Here is a 16,995-nt window from a genome sequence, read left to right as displayed (position 1 = left end):
GACGCTGGGCGCCGATTAGACCGCGCCTACTGAGACGGTTAGAGTAGGGAGCCAATGAGATGCCCGGCGGCGGAGTCTATCCAATGAGAGCGGAGCTGAGGGTGGGCCTTGCGTGTCTCACGGAGCTAAGGGTGTTGAGTGGAGCGGAAAGCGGGATGTGTCTCCTATTGGGGGCCACGGGGGTGGGGAAGACGATGTTGGTGAAACGCCTGCAGACTATCCTTCCGCGCTGGGAGGGGGGGAAAGGGGGTCCGGAGGGGCGTGGGGATCCGAGGGTTGCCGATGGCGAGCGGAGCGGGGTTCGTCTGGGGCGTTCGGGCGGGGGGCAGGGCCCGGCCGGCGCGCCCTCTTTGGCCCCACTCAAGAGTCCTTGACTACCTCGCACAGCTGAGCTCCCGGGATGGGAAGGACGACCTGGGCGATCCGCCCCTGACGCGGCCCACGGTAGGCGTCCTGCAGGTTTAGGAGAAGCGGATCCCCTTGCGATTAGCAGAGCTTTGGGTTCCTTTAAAGGGAAGCTGGGGTCTGACTGGTGGGTGTGTTCAAGACACCTTTCGGGAGGTGGTGGGTGTCATCGCGGTGAGCCTGGCTCCGCCGGGACAGAGTCGCAGGGCATCCGGAGCCGCCTGCCCCTCACCACTGGTCAGAGTTTGCTGCTCCCCGCACAGGGCGAATCCCTCTGGTAGGTGTTGGTCCCCCCGGCCACAGCCAGCCCTGTGGGTCCTGCACCCCGGGGAGCATCTTTAGACCTCCTCCCTTGTGGGTTCTACCTTAGAGCCTAAACACTTGAGAAGACTTATGTTGGTGGATAGGTCGCAGTGTAAAGGGCTGGGCACATTGCTCTCCAGGAGCTGCCCGTGGGAAATCGCTTGTGGTGGTCTCTACATCCCGGTTTTTTCCACAGGTGGGTACCAACTTAACGGACATTGTGGCTCAAAAAAAGATCACCATCCGGGAGCTGGGGGGCTGCATGGGCCCCATCTGGTCCAGTTACTATGGAAACTGTCATTCTCTCCTGGTAGGTCCTAGTCTTTTGCCCTTCCTTTGGGGAAGAAAGTCCCCATTGTAGGGTTGTCTAGTCCCCAGTTTCACTTTGTGTGGGATAGAACTTGGGCTCGCAGGCAGCTATGCTAGTCAAGGAAACATGGCCCAGGCCAGAATTGCTTCCTTCTAGGACTCCAGCTGCTCCCTAATGCTGCTGCTCCCAGGCAAACGTGAAACCTCACCGAAGGGTTGCTGAAGACAGTATTTCTTCTGTGCAGATAACTGTGTCATCCACTCACTGTCTTATTGTTCTGGATATGTTTGTATGTTTTATGTTTTAATTGTGTACGCCCTGGTTCATCCCATCCTGGCAAGATCTATGCCCCAAATTCTGGGACACTTCTTTGTAAAAGTAATGGCTGCACAGTAGAGTGACTTCCGTGTAGGTGGAAACAAATAACACTGGTGATTCTTGCATAGCTCGCTCCCCTCTGCTTTTCCTGAAGCCTTCCTTGCTCTTCCTGAGCCAGGCTTGTGATGTGAATAGAGATTTGGCAAGGATGGTATTTCATCCCAGGGGGGCCCTAATCTCCATTCACTTCTTTCCAGTTCATGGTGGATGCCTCTAACCCCACCCAGCTCTCGGCATCGTGTGTGCAGCTCCTGGGTCTCCTATCGGCAGAAGAACTTGCAGAAGCATCAGTTCTGATTCTCTTCAATAAAATGTACGTGTCTGAGAGGGGAGCGGGAGTGCAGGTGTGCCCCAGGGTGGAGCTCCTATAGAGGATAGCCAAGAGGGTGGCTCATTGCGGGGTGGGAGGGGTACAGTGATGGCTAGGATGGGCTTCTGGCAGCCTGCTCTGATACATGCTGCTTTCACTCCAGTGACCTGCCCTGTTACATGACCATAGAAGAGATGAAGTCGTTAATCAGGCTCCCGGACCTCATTGCTTGTGCCAAGCAGAGCATCACCACCGTAGAAATTAGTGCCCGGAAAGGCACTGGTTTGTCAGATGTGCTGCGCTGGCTCCAGGACACCCACAGAACCAATGGTTGACTGCAGGATGGAGAAGCATGGCCGGCCTGCTCTGCGGCAAGAAGGCAGAGGTGGCACTGCTTGGCCACTGGCCGTCTGTTGCTTTTTATAAAAGCAGGCTAAGCCCTGGAAGACGGGGTTCTGTGCTGGGTTGCAGTGATGGATAAACAAGTCACCCAGGTTACAAAAACTTCTGATATCTGCTCTCTGGCTCCAGGGTTGGGAGAGGAGGAGAGGCCTGCCAGGTGGCTTGTGTCCTGTACCATTCTGGGATGGCTTTAGGGGAATTGTTCCCCTCTCCCCAGGAGATCTGCTCTCCCAACTGTAATACAAGCTCTAACCTGTAAAGTTTCTGGTACCCTAATGGTGGGATACCTCACAGACAATGCCAGCTACATGAGTCAGTGTGGTAGGAAAAACCAGGCTTTGGGTTAGAAACAGTAAACATTTACTACCCAGAGGTGCCTCAGTGGTCAGGGGCCCCACAGGTAGGCCAGGGTAGAGAGGGGCTCTGATGGGGTATGGGAGGTGCTGGTGAGCTCTTGGCCAGACCCTCAGGCCACAGTTCCCCCATGGCCTGCTGTGTTCTCTCAGCTAAGAGAGCTTGTAGAAACACCTACATCTATTGCTTGGTGCATCTGTATCCTAGGGCCCCTGTAATGAATCACTATAAACGGTGGCTTGCAGCAACATAAACCTAACAGTCATAGGACTGGAAGCCAGAAGTCTGAAATTGAGGTATCAGCAGGGGTGAGCATTTTGGAGACTCCAAGGGAGAATCCATTCCTTGCTGTGGTTGCTGTGTGGTGTCCTTGGCTTGTGGCTTGCAGGACTTGAATCCCTGACCCTGTCTTTTTTTGTCTTTTATTATTTATTTTTTTGGTTGCGCTGGGTCTTTGTTGCTGCGTGAGGGCTTTCTCTAGTTGCAGAGAGCTGGGGCTCCTCTGCCTTGCAGCGCATGGGCTTCTTGTTCTGGGCTTCCCTGGTGGCTCAGACGGTAAAGAATCTCCCTGTAATACAGGAGACCTGGGTTCAATCCTTGAGTTGGGAAGATCCCCTGGAGAAAAGAATGGCAACCCACTCCAGTATTCTTGCCTGGAGAATTCCATGGATAGAGGAGCCTGGGGGCTGCAGTCCATCAGGTCCCAAAGAGTTGGACATGACTGAGTGACTAATACTTTGACTTTTCTCTTGTTGCAGAGCACGGGGTCTAGGGTGCAGGCTTCTAGGGTTTAGTTGTTGAACTCGGCCTTAGTTGCTCCATGGCATGTGGCATCTTCCCGGACCAGGGATTGAATCCATGTTCCCCACATAGACAGGCAGAGTCTTACCCACTGTACCACCAGGGACATTCTCTGCCTCTGTCTTCACATGATCTTTTCTTCTTATGAGGATGTAACAGTGGTAAAGAATCAGAATTGCAAGAGACACAGGTTTGATCCCTGGGTCAGGATGATCCTCTGGAGTAAGAAATGGCAACCCACTCCAGTATTGTTGCCTGGAAAAGTCTATGGAGAGAGGAGCCTAGCAGGCTACAGCCCATGGGGTCACAAAGAGTCGACACAACTGAGCAGCTGAGCCCAAACAAGGGCCCACGTTAATCCAGACTGAGCTCATCTCAAAATCCACAGTCACATGTACAAAAATTGTTTCTCCAAATCAGGTCCTCTTTGTAGGTTCTGGGGGTTACAACTTGGGCATACCTTTGGGGCCGCTACTAAACCTGCTGCAGTCTGGTAAGAAATCCTCTGCTTTTGAGTGTGGTTGTGAGTTTCCTACAATACCTTCCTCTGTCTTAGCTGGTGGTCTAGCTCATTGGGCTCCAAGGGCCTTTGGAAGGCCTGCATGGCCCCCTTTAGCCTTGTGGGGACCCAAGGCCCTAACACCCTGGGCTTTCTCTAGGGCAAGAACAGTTCACACTGGCCTGCCTTGGCCACCCAGGTGGTTGTGCCTTGGCCTCACCCACTCTGATCCTAGGGCCAGATGTCCAGGCCCAGAGGCCCAGGCAGGGGGCTCAGTACAACACTCCAGGAGAGTGGGCTGAGGGGTCTGGGCTCCAAGTTGACCTACATCCTCAGCCTGCTTCTGTTTCCCCAGTTGCTCTGAGAAGCAGCTCTCAGATGGAGTAAATTCCATGAAGAGGCCCTGGGGTTGGGCAAGCCATCCTGAAGAATCTTAAAGACAGCCTTCCCAAGTCCTGGAGGAGAGAATAGCTGGTTTTGGAGGGAGCCGCTGGCTGACCGAGTCAGTCTGAGGCCATAGAAGAGTGCTTTGCAGTGTTCATAACACCTGAACATGGGCGCGGTGGAGGTTTGGAGCCCCACTGGGGACCATTCTGTGACTGTGACCCAGGAAGGCATGCTGGCCGCTCAGAACCCATCTTCCCTTCTGGGATGGAGCAAGGTTCTGAGCTGTTCTGCTGTCTGGAACCTGAGAATCTGGTGAGGGGCTGGTCATTCTCCCTGGAGAATGTGCCTCCTGTGCACACTCCCCACTCACCCAGATTGCAGGGTGAGCTTCTGAATGCTGGGGTTCCACTAGGCCCCAACACCACCCCCCAAGGTTGGCCATCGGAGGAGCCCATCCATTCTCAGTGTTCTCCCCACTCTGCTTTCTCAGAATCACCTACAGAGCTTATCGATGCAATGGACCCTGGACCCTCCGAGTCCATGTGGATGCCACAGGGCTCCCTGCAGTCAGTATTGAGTTCTCAAAAGTGCTGATCTGCCATCTGCTGTCCTCATTCCCAGACTGGCTGGGGGGGTGGGTGGGCAAGTGGACAAGAGTCCCCCAGGTATCAGCCAAGGACCATAGCAAAGGCCTCCTCCTGGCTGCCATGCGAAGAGCAGGCCTGGAACACTAGTGCCATCATTAATATATTTTTTGTATATATTATACTTGTATGAAATATAAATATATGACAATATGTTTAAGATAATTCAGTTGCCCACCTGTTAAAAATGAGTAAAATAAAATATTTTTTAAATATCAGTAAAGTTAGACAATTTAATGAATCGTGACTTTCATTCACAAAGTGATGGTTTTTAATATTCAGGAGTAAACTGTCAAGAAATGTATAAGACATAGATGAAGCAGACCACAAACTAGCAGCAAGAAACAGAAAAGATTTACATACACAGTAGTTCTTAACTGGGACAGTCTGGCCACCAGTGGATACTCTGTAAATATTTTGGATAGTACAGCTGGGGGTGGGGGCTGTGATCCAGCATCTATGTGTATCTATTAATACAAACATAGAGGACAGGAGAAAGAGAGAATGACATTTACTTTAAAGAACTAGCTCATGTCATTGTGGAGGCTGGCAAGTCCACAATTGGCAGGATGGGCAGCAGGCTGGTGAAGCAGGTTGATGGTATGTTTATCGTCCGAAGGCCGTCTGCTGGCAGAGCCTTCTTTGTGCGGGTGAGGTCAGTCTTCTATTATTAAGGTCTTAACTGAAGTCCACCTGTATTATGGAAGGTAATCTGCTTTATGCATAAAGTCTACTGATGTAAATGCTAATCGCATCTAAAAAACACCTTCACAGAAACATCTAGAATAATATCTATCCATTGGTGGACATTACAGTGAGTTCCTTGGTCTAAAGAAGTGATGGTCAGCTGCCCAAACTGGTGCAAAATCTTCTGTCATGATTTCATAGTATTCTGAGCATTTGCATCTACCACCAGGGCGGCAAAGCACAGTCCAGAGTTGGCATCTCTTCATGTCAGAACCCCTTGTAGCCCTGGGCTTCTGGCATCAGTCTGACCTGCCCCCTTTGCTCAGGGCCTGCCCACCAGTGCACCTGGCACATGAACTTCCATGGTCTCAGTGTCTCACGTTGGCAGACAGAACAATTGTTATCAGCATTTTAGACCTCAGAGGGCGCGGATGCTGTGTATTCCAGTTCTAGACCACCACAAGCAAGTATCATAATAAAGTCAGCCACACAAATATTTTAGTTCCCCAGTGTGTTAAGTTTGAAATACTGTGAAAATTGCCAAAATGTGATAGACAGACATGAAGAGCAAATGCTTTTGGAAAAATGACACCTATAGACTTGCTTGATACAGTTGTCACACACCTTCAATTTGTTAAAAAAAAGTTATCTGTGAAGCATAATAAAATGAGGCCTGCCTATTTGTCTACATTCAGCCCATCTCAGTGTTGCTACAGTGCCCATGTCCACAGATTTCATGGACCCAGGTAGTCATCTCACGGGAGCACATGGGGATATCTTTGTTCCAGTCACCTTCCAAACCTGGAAAGGGGTTCTTCTGATAGGCACCAACATGTCCAACTCTAACACACCCCTCAAATGGTCACCATTGATTTCCATGGGACTGTGCCCCAAATGGACATCCTTAAATAGGCCACTGCCCTCCTGCCTGACCATATGACCAGGCCATTGGCCACTATCCCAGTCAGTAAAAATTCAAACCTGGGGGCTTCGACAACTCAGTTCTTCATCAGTGCTAGGAAAAATGCATGTAATTTAGCCCAAACAAGCTGGTCCTTTTTAACCTTTTTCAATCAGTCTCCATTTGCTGGTCTTTACATAGAAGCTTTCCAAACAAAATGCTGTCCATTCAACTTGAAACTGCCATTCACAAAGTGAACAGCTCTTTGTTGGTCAGTTGAGAGCAGTTTGTAGGGCACTGTCCAAGTGACTCCCAAGTAGACTCCAGCACCTCCTCATGTGGTTCCAGAGTCCACCCCGGGTGAAAAGAGGCTTCCTGCATCTCCTTGCGTTCTGCAGGCAGCTTGGTCTGCTGTAAACCATTTCCACTTCCATGTTAATATGGAACCCTTCTGGGCACTGCCACCTGCATTAGAGTGTTTCTCTGACATCGGCCTAGACATCACAGCTATTGGAGCTTAAGATCACTTTATATCCTTCAGTCACTGGGGCAGCTTCAGTTACTGTCAGGTGGCAAGGTGGTAAACCCCCCTCAGGTGGAAGTTCTCCCATCCAAAGTCCCAGCAGCTGCTGCTAGGTGGGTGCTCACAGGCTCTTGCCCTCCACACAGGGTCACCATGGCACCGCAGCTTCTACCCCACACTGGGTTCAGCCACCCTTCAGTTCAGTTCAGTTGCTCAGTCATGTCCAACTCTTTGCGACCCCATGGACTGCAGCACACCAGGCCTCCCTGTCCATCACCAACTCCCAGAGTTTACTCAAACTCATATCCATTGAGTCAGTGATGCCATCCAACCATCTCATCCTCTGTCGTCCCCTTCTGCCTTCAATCTTTCCCAGCATCGGTCTTTTTTCAGCCACCCTTACTGGTTCCCATTTAGCATGTCCCGAAGGGCAGTTATATGCCTTCTGTTTTTATAAGATGAGGTGCAAGACTGCACAACTGCCCTCAGAAGCCAATTGCAAGCCCAGGTTACCTCTGCTCTTGACCGACAGCTAGGCTATAAATCAGGTTCCCAGGACCACCCTCCTCAGGTTCAACAAATATGCTAGAGTGGCTCACAGAACTCAGAGACACAGTTTACTTACCAGATCACTGGTTATAAAAGAAAATGATTCCGCCAGATGGAAGAGAGCCCCAGAACAAGGTATGGGGAAAGGGCAGAGTTCCCATGCCCCCTCCAGTGAACACTCCCTACGTTGCCATGTTCATCGACCTGAAAGTTCTCTAAACTCTGCCCTTTGGGTTTTATAATTGATTGAATCACTAATTCAACTTCCAGGCCCTCTCCCCTCCCTGGAGTTTGGGCAGTTGGAGGTAATGGGCACTGAAAAGTTCTAACCCTCTAATCATGCTGGTTCTCTTGGCAGCCAGCCCCGATGTTTAGGTGGGGTCCAAAACCCAACTCATTCACCTAACAAGAGACATCTTTGTTGCTTTAATCAGAAAATTCCAAGAGTTTTAGGAGTTCTGTGCCAGAAATGAGGATGAAGACCAAATGTATATTATACATAAATCACACAATCACAAGTCGATTCCAGGTTGTTTTCAGGAGAATGCTGGTCTCCCTATGGATAACAAATTCACTAGGGTGGCCTTCAACTCTGTTCATTAACAGGCCAAACCAGGACTTTGTTGGTTAAGAGAACTAGGACAGAATGGGAAACTGTCCTCTGAAGATGTAGTTAACTTGGCAAACCGATTAGCCTGTACCCTAGGTGATTCTACTAAGAAAAAAAAGCAAACATTAAAATCCTTAATATTTCAGTTCAACAGATAAGAGTCCCCTAAGCAAAGTCCTCCCAGCCTTCATCATTATTGTAAGAAGCCAGGACACTGAAAGAAAGGCTTAGAGAAACCAAAGCGCTCTGGGCATCTTCAGTCACCCAATCCATCTTTCTAGGGTCCTCCCACCTCTCAGTGATGGGTTTCCAGGAAATCAGTTTTTCCAAGTCTCCCTCTTAATTGCTTCAGAGAAACAACTCTCCAGACTGGGAATGAATTTCTATACTGGAGCTACATTCTCAATGCTCAACCCCAGTACTATTGAACAGTCCCTGCCTCAGAGCTCGATTCCCAATTGTGGAGGTCTCCAACAAACCTCAGCAAATCAAGAAAAAAAGATACTGAACCCACAACACTCAGTGCTCTTCCAACAGGAGTGAACAGGTCATGCCCTTACACCAGACTGGTGGTGATAAAGTGAGGGGGCAGGTGAACACACTGTTTAAAGTGCTGGATATTGTGAATCTGAACACCAGTGTGCAGTCTTCAGTGTTGCTTTCCCAAGTAATGAATTCTCAGCAGACGATATCAGGCAAATATCACACAGCATTATGTGGGAAGATGTTAGATCCAGGGTTGGTGTCACATTCCAAAAACGCAATCCAGAAAACTGTCCACATGGCTCCCTCCCAGACGCTCCAAGTTGCCTGACAGACCATTCAAGGTTTGGCAAGTGGATTTCACAGAGCTGCCCACTATCTCATGGGGGAAATTCTTGGTAACGATTGCAGGGCTTCCCCGGTGACTCAGTGGTGAAGGACCCTGCCTATGCTGGAGACGCGGGTTCCATCCCTTGGTTGGGAAGACCCTCTGGAGAAGGAAATGGCAACCCACTCCAGTATTCTTGCCCAGGAAATCGCATGGACAGAGAAGCCTGGGGGCTGCAGTCCATGAGGCTGCAGAGAGTCAGACACGACTTAACGACCAAACAGCAACGATGATTTGCATGTTTCTTCATTGGACTGAAGCTTTTCTACACAGCCAGGCCACTGCCTCCTCTGTGGCTCGGATACCATTGGAAAGGAACACTTTTTGAACTTCATAGAGATTGAGGAACCCACTTGATTGGTCAAGTGCTATACAAGTCTGTGCCATTTGGCCAGTTCTCATCAAAACCTCCTTAGGTCAGAGCAAGTGTCAATGAGCACATAATCACAAATTGTGCAGCCCAAAAACTATCACTCGACTCATCACCTAAAGTAATTTTAGACAGCTACATAGACTTTGATTTCATACTTAATGAATAAGGAAGCATTTGTCCGATAGCAAATACTACTACTACTACTTGGATAAACACTTTTGGAGAAGGAGAAACTCAATTACACAAGATGAGGGAACAAGCACAAATTTCACCTGACTCTCCTTGGCCCTTTGATTTATTCAGCTACCTTCAGGTCCTGGGTCATGGTTTAAAACCCTCATACAAGCTAGCTGTCACATTATTACTTCTGCATTCTGCTTTGCATAGTTTTTGTTTTTTGTTTTTTTTCCCCCATGCTGCATAGCTTGCATGATCTTAGTTTCCCAACTAGGGATTGAACTTGGGCTCTCGGCAGGGAAAGTGCAGAGTCCTAACCACTCAACCACCAGGAATTCCCTATTTTAAAACTTTGTACATGTTGCTTGTCAACCCCCTGCAGAAATGCACACTAAATAGAATGACATTGACTCAGTGCCTTGAGATGCTGCTGATGCTCCTATCTTCTTCACAAGATACGATTTCAAGAGGGAAAATGGCTGAGTTTCTCCTTCTACTTTCCTTACTACTCTAACGTGGCCTCACTCAGTTTCTATCACTATGCACTTTCCCTCTGACGTGGCACATGATGTCCACGCAAGGTCCTGCGATTGAGGGACAAAACACAATTCCACTAAAACTGATCAGTAATGGTCTCAAGGAAAGACCCAGATCAAAAGGGAGGGGGGAATGTGGAAACGAGCAAAGAAAAGCTCAATCAGAATGGGGTCGGGAAGCTCTGAAGGGAAGGCTCTCACGCATGCGTCCCTCAGTACCACAGCTCACAGACCCAGCAGGAAGGAAGATTTTCTCTGACTCAGAAATATGCTACTCATTGCAGTCAATGGAAAACCAGAGCCCCCTAATTTCCCCCTCAGTTCAGTTCAGTTCAGTTGCTCAGTCATGTCCGATTCTTTGCGACCCCATGGACTGCAGCATACCAGGCTTCCCTGCCCATCACCAACTTCAGGAGCTTCCTCAAAGTCATGTCCATCGAGTTGGTGAGGCCATCCAACCATCTCACCCTCTGTCGTCCCCTTCTCTTCCTGCCTTCAATCTTCCCCAGAATCAGGGTCTTTTCTAAATAAGTCAGTTCTTCTCATAAGGTGGCCAAAGTATTGGAGCTTCAGCTTCAGCATCAGTCCTTCTAATGAATATTCAGGACTGATTTCCTTTAGGATTGAGTGGTTTGATCTCCTTGAAGTTCAAGGGACTCTCAAGAGGCTTCTCCAACACCACAGTTCAAAAGCATTAATTCCTCCTAAAACCGAGTAAAAGCCGACCTTCCCTTTGTCTCCTCCAACTTGCCACACAATTTGCTTGTTCTGAACTGAAATTCTGATTCCAATAAACTCATTTTGGCCAAAGATCTTATTTCATGCTCAGAGTCAACACCCTTAACCCAGGCTGGATGTCCTGATGGCTGATCCTACCTGGGTTCTGTCTCTAGAGGTGACCCGAATCTGGGCTCTGTTCCTGAGGGGTGATGCCCAGCTTGGGGGCCTATCTGAGGGATGAACCCAGCCTGGTCACCACTGCTGTTGGGTTAGGTTGGGCCTGGTGATATCTCAGATGGTAAAGCCAGCTAAGCCAACTTGACCAGTTTTAGAGGCACTCTGATAAGGGTCTAAGGAAATATAATTTCCACATTTCTTGTGACCAAGGGCAAACGTCCTTCACCACGACCTGTTTCCTCCTTCCCACGTTCATGCCGTACTTGCAGTGAGTCCAGGAAACACCGGTGTTTCTCAGCAGCCCCACCTCACCCCTCGCTCTCACAGCCCTGCCGTGCAAGGGCTGAGGCCACCACCACGCAGAAACACACCCCAGAGAGTGACAGCCCTGATTCCAGGTACAGCTTCCAGAACGTCAATCTTTTAATTAAAAAATAAACTTCACTGCATAAAATACAAACTTGGGGAAGAGCAGAACAGATCCCATACCATTCCACACTCATTCTCTAGGGCTGCCCCGGCCAGTGCTGAGGCCTAGCACTGACTGAGTTGCCCAGGCCATCTCTGCTGGCTAGAGGAGCCTGAGCTGTAGAGAGCAAGGCAGCCCAGTGGCTGTCAACCTCCAACAGGGCTATGAGCAGCCTGACCCTGTCCCTCCATGTTCGACTGCTAGCAGCCTGTAAGCCACATCCCCATGCTCTCACTTATATCCCACACCTGAGCAGGAGGATAAACCCAGGTACTCCCTCCTTTGGCGCCCGTGGGAGGTTCAAACCCTGCCAGATCCTGCCCTTAGCAGGAACTTACATGGCCCCTCTGATCGCAAGAGAGCCCTGGGCTGGGCTCCTGTCCTTGCTGTCTACCTACTCTGGACCTGCTGGAGAGCCCCGCCATGTCCTCCCCAGAGGCCTTGATGACATAAGGACTCAGCCTCCCCAACCTCAGTGTGGGTGGCTCAGTCTTCACACCCCAACATAAGCTGGAGTGGCTCCACCTATCCTGCGGGGACCGTGGTGACAGTGGTCTAGGTGGCCTAGATGCTGACCCCCCACCCCTGCTCCACACCAGCCTGCTGTCTGGCTTTGCCTCCAGCCGTGTGGCTCTGTCGAATCCGCTAGAGCCTCACTTATCGAGTCAGTGGTGTCTACAATTCACTGGCATTTAGGGACAGGATTATGGGATTGGCCCTCCCTAAAGTGGCCCTGGGTTGTGTCTCAGCCTGGACCTGTGTGCTCAGAACAAAGCTGCATGTGACGCTAGGCTCAAGGAAACGACGCTGACTGTATCTCACCCAGGTGGTGGCTCCATCTACAGGGGCTCAGGAGACAGATGACGCTCTGTGCGAGATATGGGTCCAGCGGATGGTCACTCCTGAAAGAGCAGTCTCTAGGGAGAAAAAACAGGAGCCCGCTGCCCGACCTGAGTCCCAGGATATCCTGGGAAAGGACTCTCGACTGTAGGCCATCTGCGTGTCCAGCTCCAGCCCAGGTGCAGCAGCTCTGGTCCCTCGTCATCACAGCTGCGTCTCTGGCTTCTTCCCGGGAGGGAGGTGGGGTGGCTGTGGCGACTGAGTCCCCTGCCGCCGCTGCTGCAGTCTCTTTAGTGCTCTGTAGGCGTTCACGGCCCGCTCCCTCTCCTCCGCCACGATCCTCTGTCTGGCCAGTGAGGTGGTCAGAGGCTGGGACATACCACCGGGGCTTAGAAGCTTCTTCAGCATCAGTGATTTTTTGCCAGGCTGAAGAACAGAGAGAGGGAGGCTAAGCCACAGGTTTGGGAAGGAGGGGAGGTTAAGGAAGGGTCTAGGTCAGTCCAAAAGTCAGTCTGTGAGAACATGGCACTCTCCTGTGTGCCCTGGACCTGGCAGCATCAAGGGGCGAAACGGGCAACTCCCTGAACCCCTGCTTACCTGGTCCCTACTCACGCTCATCCTGGGCTTGGCGGTCAGCTCTGGGGGCTGCAGCGCAACCTCACCAAACTTTACCGTGTCTGGAGGGGCAGAGGAGCACAGCTGAGGCCTGCTGCCCACACAAACCCTGCAGCCCTGGCACTCAGAGCCACTGTTAGCCCACCCACCGACCCCGACACAACTGCTTCCGGAAAAGCTACCTTGGAGCAGCTCCTGCTCTAGCCTCTCTGCTGCCTTCTCCTCCCTCCTCTGCCGGGCCTTGTCCAGTCGCCGCTTCTGGAACCTGGGAAGAGAGCACAGTGCTGCTCTTACTCATAAACCCTCGGTTCACTGGACTCAGGAAGAGGGAGAGGTCACCTCTGCCCATGAGGGATGCTCTATGGCAGACCCCAGGGGGCTTCCTCCAAACCCCACGACCCATAGAGAGCACTCCTGAACCCAGCAGACCCTCCCAAAGTTCTAAGTCAAGGGTCCTCAGCATCAGTACCCCTGGAGCCATGTGACAATGTCTAGAGATGTTCTGGGCTGTTACAATGTGTGTGTGTGGGGGTACTCCTGGCACCTCAAGGGTGGAGGCCAGGCATGCTGCTCACTGTCCTACAGGGCACGAACAGTGCCCCCGCCCCCCCAACCAGAGAATCACCTGCCCCAAGTGTCAACCGTGCTGCTGTGTCTCAAGCGCCCTGCACAGTAGCACGTGTGACATGTCTCCTTACTGTTACTGGAATCAGCGTCCAGGGAGTGCTGGAGATCACTGTGGTTTTTGCTGGTACCTGGGATAGGTTTTATGTGATGTAATTTTCATTGGCTAATATGAGTACATGTACTATAAGTGGACGTGGAAAAACTCCACAAAGCTGAAAACAATCAAACTTTTATAGCTTTAGGGAAATTTCTTTTTTTCTTTCTTTTTAAATTAAGGCCATGCAACATGGCATGCAGGATCTCAGGTCCCCCAAGCAGTGATGGAACTCATGCCCCTTGCAGTGGCAGCACTGGGCTGCCCAGGAAGTCCCTGCTTTCAGAGAAATTTCTGATGAAAGCCTGGCTTGGTTCATGACAAAAGTTTCAGTAGAGGCATAAACACATCTCAAAAAGCATTTGTTTGCTGGAACCTCTGCCCCAGCCCCTACCCAGAGGCTCAAGAAGGTAGCACATAGTTTGTGTCGTAGACTTCTCCAGGGCTGAGTAGGGATGGGCAGCTGGTGGTGGGCTTCCTCCTGGTGCTGTATCTCCACCAGGAAGCTGAGTCTGAGAGGTCACAGAACTTGTCCAAATGACACAGCCTCAGGCTCTCAAATTTTCTGGGGACTGGAAAGGTCAATCCTGGAAACTGACTTCTGTGGGGCAGGCACAGTTCCCCTGGTGGTTTGCAAGCACTCCTGGGAAGGAGCCTCACCTTTTTTCTACCTCCCTACAACGACTGGCCTGGAGGGGACAGCTAACCCTCGCTTGGCTCCTGGATCCCTTGATGCTTTCCACAGAGAGGTACAGACAAAGCCAGGCCTTCAGAGTTCTATGGGTTCAGAGCCTCCCAGGTCAAGAGGCTGAGGTGCAAAGAAAAGAAGAAACAACAACAACAACAAAAAAGAGGCTGAGGTGCAGAGAAAAACACCCACAGACACCAGGTCCTGCTTGCTCTGACTCACGGGGTGGGGAGGGTGCCCCTTGGCAACAAGATGCTGTCGATACAGAAGACATTCGAGGAACCCCACAGCCTTACCTCCCAGCCCCTCCAGCCCCCACTCACGCTTTCTTTCGCTCCGACTTCTCCTTCTTGGGAGCCACCTGCACCTCGGGCTGCCGGTTGGCCTGGTTCTTGCTGAGGAACAGCACGTGCTGGGCCTCCTGTTCCATGCGCCGGACATAGGCCCTGTCGGACTCCCACTTCCTCTGCTTGAATTTGGGTACGGCAATGTCCGGTTCCCCTCCCTTTGCTTCCTTCTCCAATGTCTTGCTGAAGGCTGCCTGGGCTGAGGACAAAAGGGAGACCTCAGAGAGGACAGTGATGAAGGCGGCGGGGACTGGGTGGTGCTGGGCTGGTCACCCATGTTCATCTCCCCTCCCCTGGCCACAGAAAGGGAAGAGCAGACTCACATGGGAACTAAACAATCTCTAAGATGCCAGCTGGGGGCACCCTGGGGTGGCATCCCCACAGTTCACTGGCACACACCAAAGATGTCCTCTGCAGCTCAGCTGAAAAAAGTGACGTGACCTTAAGTGTCCATCACTAGGTGACTGGCTGAATGAATCCCCTTATGTTCATCCAGAGGTGTCACTGCACAAATGTTGAGGAGAGCTTCGTGGAGTTATGGGGAAGGGGGTGGAAAGATCTACAAAATCCACTGGAAGGGAAAACCCAGGACACAAAACAATATACAGAATGAAAGTATAGCTTTTACTAACATGTGAAAAGTGAAATATGCATAAGACTAACATGTGAATAACTAAAATAGGCGTAACATTTCCCCTGGGAAGGTAAAAAAAGAAGATGAACAGTGGTTTCTTTAAGGGGCAGGGAACAGGATTCAAAGACTCCTCATCTCATACCTTTCAGAACTGATTTCACCAAGTACATAGTTTATATTTTTTAAAATAATTTAAACTCCCAAAAGTGCTGACTCTACAGGGCATGGTTCAGAATGTGCCATCATCCATCTGGGTCAGTGACCTCCTCTACCCCTCTGCTTCCTCAATTCTTTACTTCACTATTGATTTGGCAGCCATCTAACCCCCAATAAAAAGACTAAGGTTTACAAAGAAATGACAAAATATCATTGCTGCAAAATCAGTGTCATGTTTAGGAACACATACACCTATATGTGTACATGAAACACAAACACTCTGGACCCAATTCCCCCAGCATCCAGGGAGAGACTGACAGGTGGGCACCCTACCTGGCCTTGGGGAAAGGGGTGGGGGTGGTGGTGGTGGGGAAATAAGCTTCCCAGGGGATCTGATCAACTCCCTCCATAACCTCTGGAAACCATCCACTTCTCTCCACCATACTTCTGCACTCTGGTCCAAGGAACCATCATCTAGCGACCTTTTTCTTCAAGTAAATCTGAACTGACTGTCCCCTCTGATGTATCTCCACTACTCTTGGGGGGCGATGGTGAAATCAACACTTCCATCTTAGCCCATGAGGCCCCAGGGGCTCCTTTTGGAGCCTCACCTGAAACCACCTTGTCACCTGCTGCCACCCACCACTCTGGCCCTTGTGACACCAGCCTTCAGTCAGCCTTCCACATGCTCCTGCACCGTCTGAACTGCCGGGGTCTGGCAGATTTCTTCTGCCTGAAACGCCACTAAATACTTGTGCAATTAAGTGGATTCAAACACACAAGGCTTTATGGCCACCCAGTATAAGCCTGCAGTTACCCTCTTTCTTCCTCTTCTTGTTACTGATAGGATTTTTCATCTCTTGCCGGCTCCTCATAATCTCTCGCAGCCTGAAAGGAATTTCCTGTTCATCCTGGTTCTTGGGCTTGCAATTCACTTTCTTCTTTTCTTTGCTGTGAAGAAGAACACGGGGGTGAGACAGGTCTCAAGTGGAGCATAAACACAATCAGAGAAGCCGAAGCTCAGCCTAGAGAAAGAAACTTCGCAGGCTAACCTGGCCGCTGTCGTGCGTGCCGGTCAAGAAAGCACGACCTCGTCCTAGCCCGCCCGGAGACAGTCCCTGGACCGGTCTCCCACAGTACCCTGAGTTGAAGGACCTGACTTCGTCCAGGATGACAAGACGGCGCCCAGAAGGTGACATGTGCCACACCGGAGACTCCGTCACGCCTCTGCCCACCCAGCTGACCCTCCCGGACGCCCACCGCCCGAACCCGGCAGCGAGTTGTGCCCGGCATGAGGAGGGGCGCCGAGGTGTCTTCAGGGCGGTGAGATCCGCACCCACCTGCGCGGTCCCATCCGCACCCACCTGCGCGGTCCCGGCCATAGCGCCGAGCGCTGCTTCCCCAACTCTTGCTGCCTCCGGCCCTGCGGTCGCCCTGGTCTCCCAAACCCAGCCGTTCCCGCCGACACCGCCGCCGCCACTCCGCTCCGGAGCCCAGCCATCTGCAAGCACGGGGTTCACAGGAGAAGTCACTTCCGCACTCCCGCGCGGTCCCGCCCTACTCCCGCCACTTCCGCTTTCTGCGCCCATAAACTCTCTGACTATATAC

At 51.2% G+C, this 16,995-nt stretch overlaps 2 protein-coding genes across 4 annotated transcripts; one reads left to right on the top strand and one right to left on the bottom strand.

Annotated features, from left to right (window-relative positions):
• The first annotated feature begins 28 nt into the window (after positions 1-28).
• Positions 29-10,830, top strand: ARL16 (ARF like GTPase 16). 3 transcript variants are annotated; one of them, XM_020906427.2, is made up of 5 exons: positions 110-216; positions 386-444; positions 905-1,018; positions 1,594-1,709; positions 1,870-10,830. In XM_020906427.2, exons 1-5 carry the CDS (start codon positions 156-158, stop codon positions 2,039-2,041), a joined length of 522 nt encoding a protein of 173 aa, XP_020762086.1. In that variant the 5' UTR covers positions 110-155; the 3' UTR covers positions 2,042-10,830. The 3 variants fall into 3 exon arrangements, with proteins under 3 accessions (XP_020762102.1, XP_020762086.1, XP_070335825.1); XM_020906443.2 differs by lacking the exons at positions 110-216; positions 386-444 and adding an exon at positions 29-101; XM_070479724.1 differs by lacking the exon at positions 110-216 and having other exon boundaries at positions 269-444.
• A 486-nt stretch (positions 10,831-11,316) lies between these two features.
• On the bottom strand, positions 11,317-16,927 carry CCDC137 (coiled-coil domain containing 137). Its single transcript, XM_070479721.1, has 6 exons — positions 16,752-16,927; positions 16,205-16,338; positions 14,574-14,796; positions 13,024-13,106; positions 12,824-12,903; positions 11,317-12,652 (listed from the first exon to the last, which is right to left on the bottom strand). Exons 1-6 carry the CDS (start codon positions 16,886-16,888, stop codon positions 12,431-12,433), a joined length of 879 nt encoding a protein of 292 aa, XP_070335822.1. The 5' UTR covers positions 16,889-16,927; the 3' UTR covers positions 11,317-12,430.
• Between the last annotated feature and the right edge of the window lie 68 nt (positions 16,928-16,995).

The sequence above is a fragment of the Odocoileus virginianus genome, chromosome 17 (assembly GCF_023699985.2).
Source record: "Odocoileus virginianus isolate 20LAN1187 ecotype Illinois chromosome 17, Ovbor_1.2, whole genome shotgun sequence".
NCBI lineage: Eukaryota > Metazoa > Chordata > Mammalia > Artiodactyla > Cervidae > Odocoileus > Odocoileus virginianus.
This window is presented reverse-complemented; position numbering and strand designations above follow the sequence as displayed.

What these genes read in the sequence shown, in the direction of transcription:
- ARL16 (XM_070479724.1), top strand. Translation starts at nt 283, where the DNA reads ATGGCGAGCGGAGCGGGGTTCGTCTGGGGCGTTCGGGCGGGGGGCAGG. An exon ending in GAAACTGTCATTCTCTCCTG is followed by an intron (nt 1,019 to 1,593) that starts GTAGGTCCTAGT and finishes ACTTCTTTCCAG; the next exon opens with TTCATGGTGGATGCCTCTAA. An exon ending in CTGATTCTCTTCAATAAAAT is followed by an intron (nt 1,710 to 1,869) that starts GTACGTGTCTGA and finishes CTTTCACTCCAG; the next exon opens with TGACCTGCCCTGTTACATGA.
- CCDC137 (XM_070479721.1), bottom strand. Translation starts at nt 16,888, where the DNA reads ATGGCTGGGCTCCGGAGCGGAGTGGCGGCGGCGGTGTCGGCGGGAACG. An exon ending in CTATGGCCGGGACCGCGCAG is followed by an intron (nt 16,339 to 16,751) that starts GTGGGTGCGGAT and finishes TCTTCTTCACAG; the next exon opens with CAAAGAAAAGAAGAAAGTGA. An exon ending in TGAGCGTGAGTAGGGACCAG is followed by an intron (nt 12,653 to 12,823) that starts GTAAGCAGGGGT and finishes TCTGTTCTTCAG; the next exon opens with CCTGGCAAAAAATCACTGAT.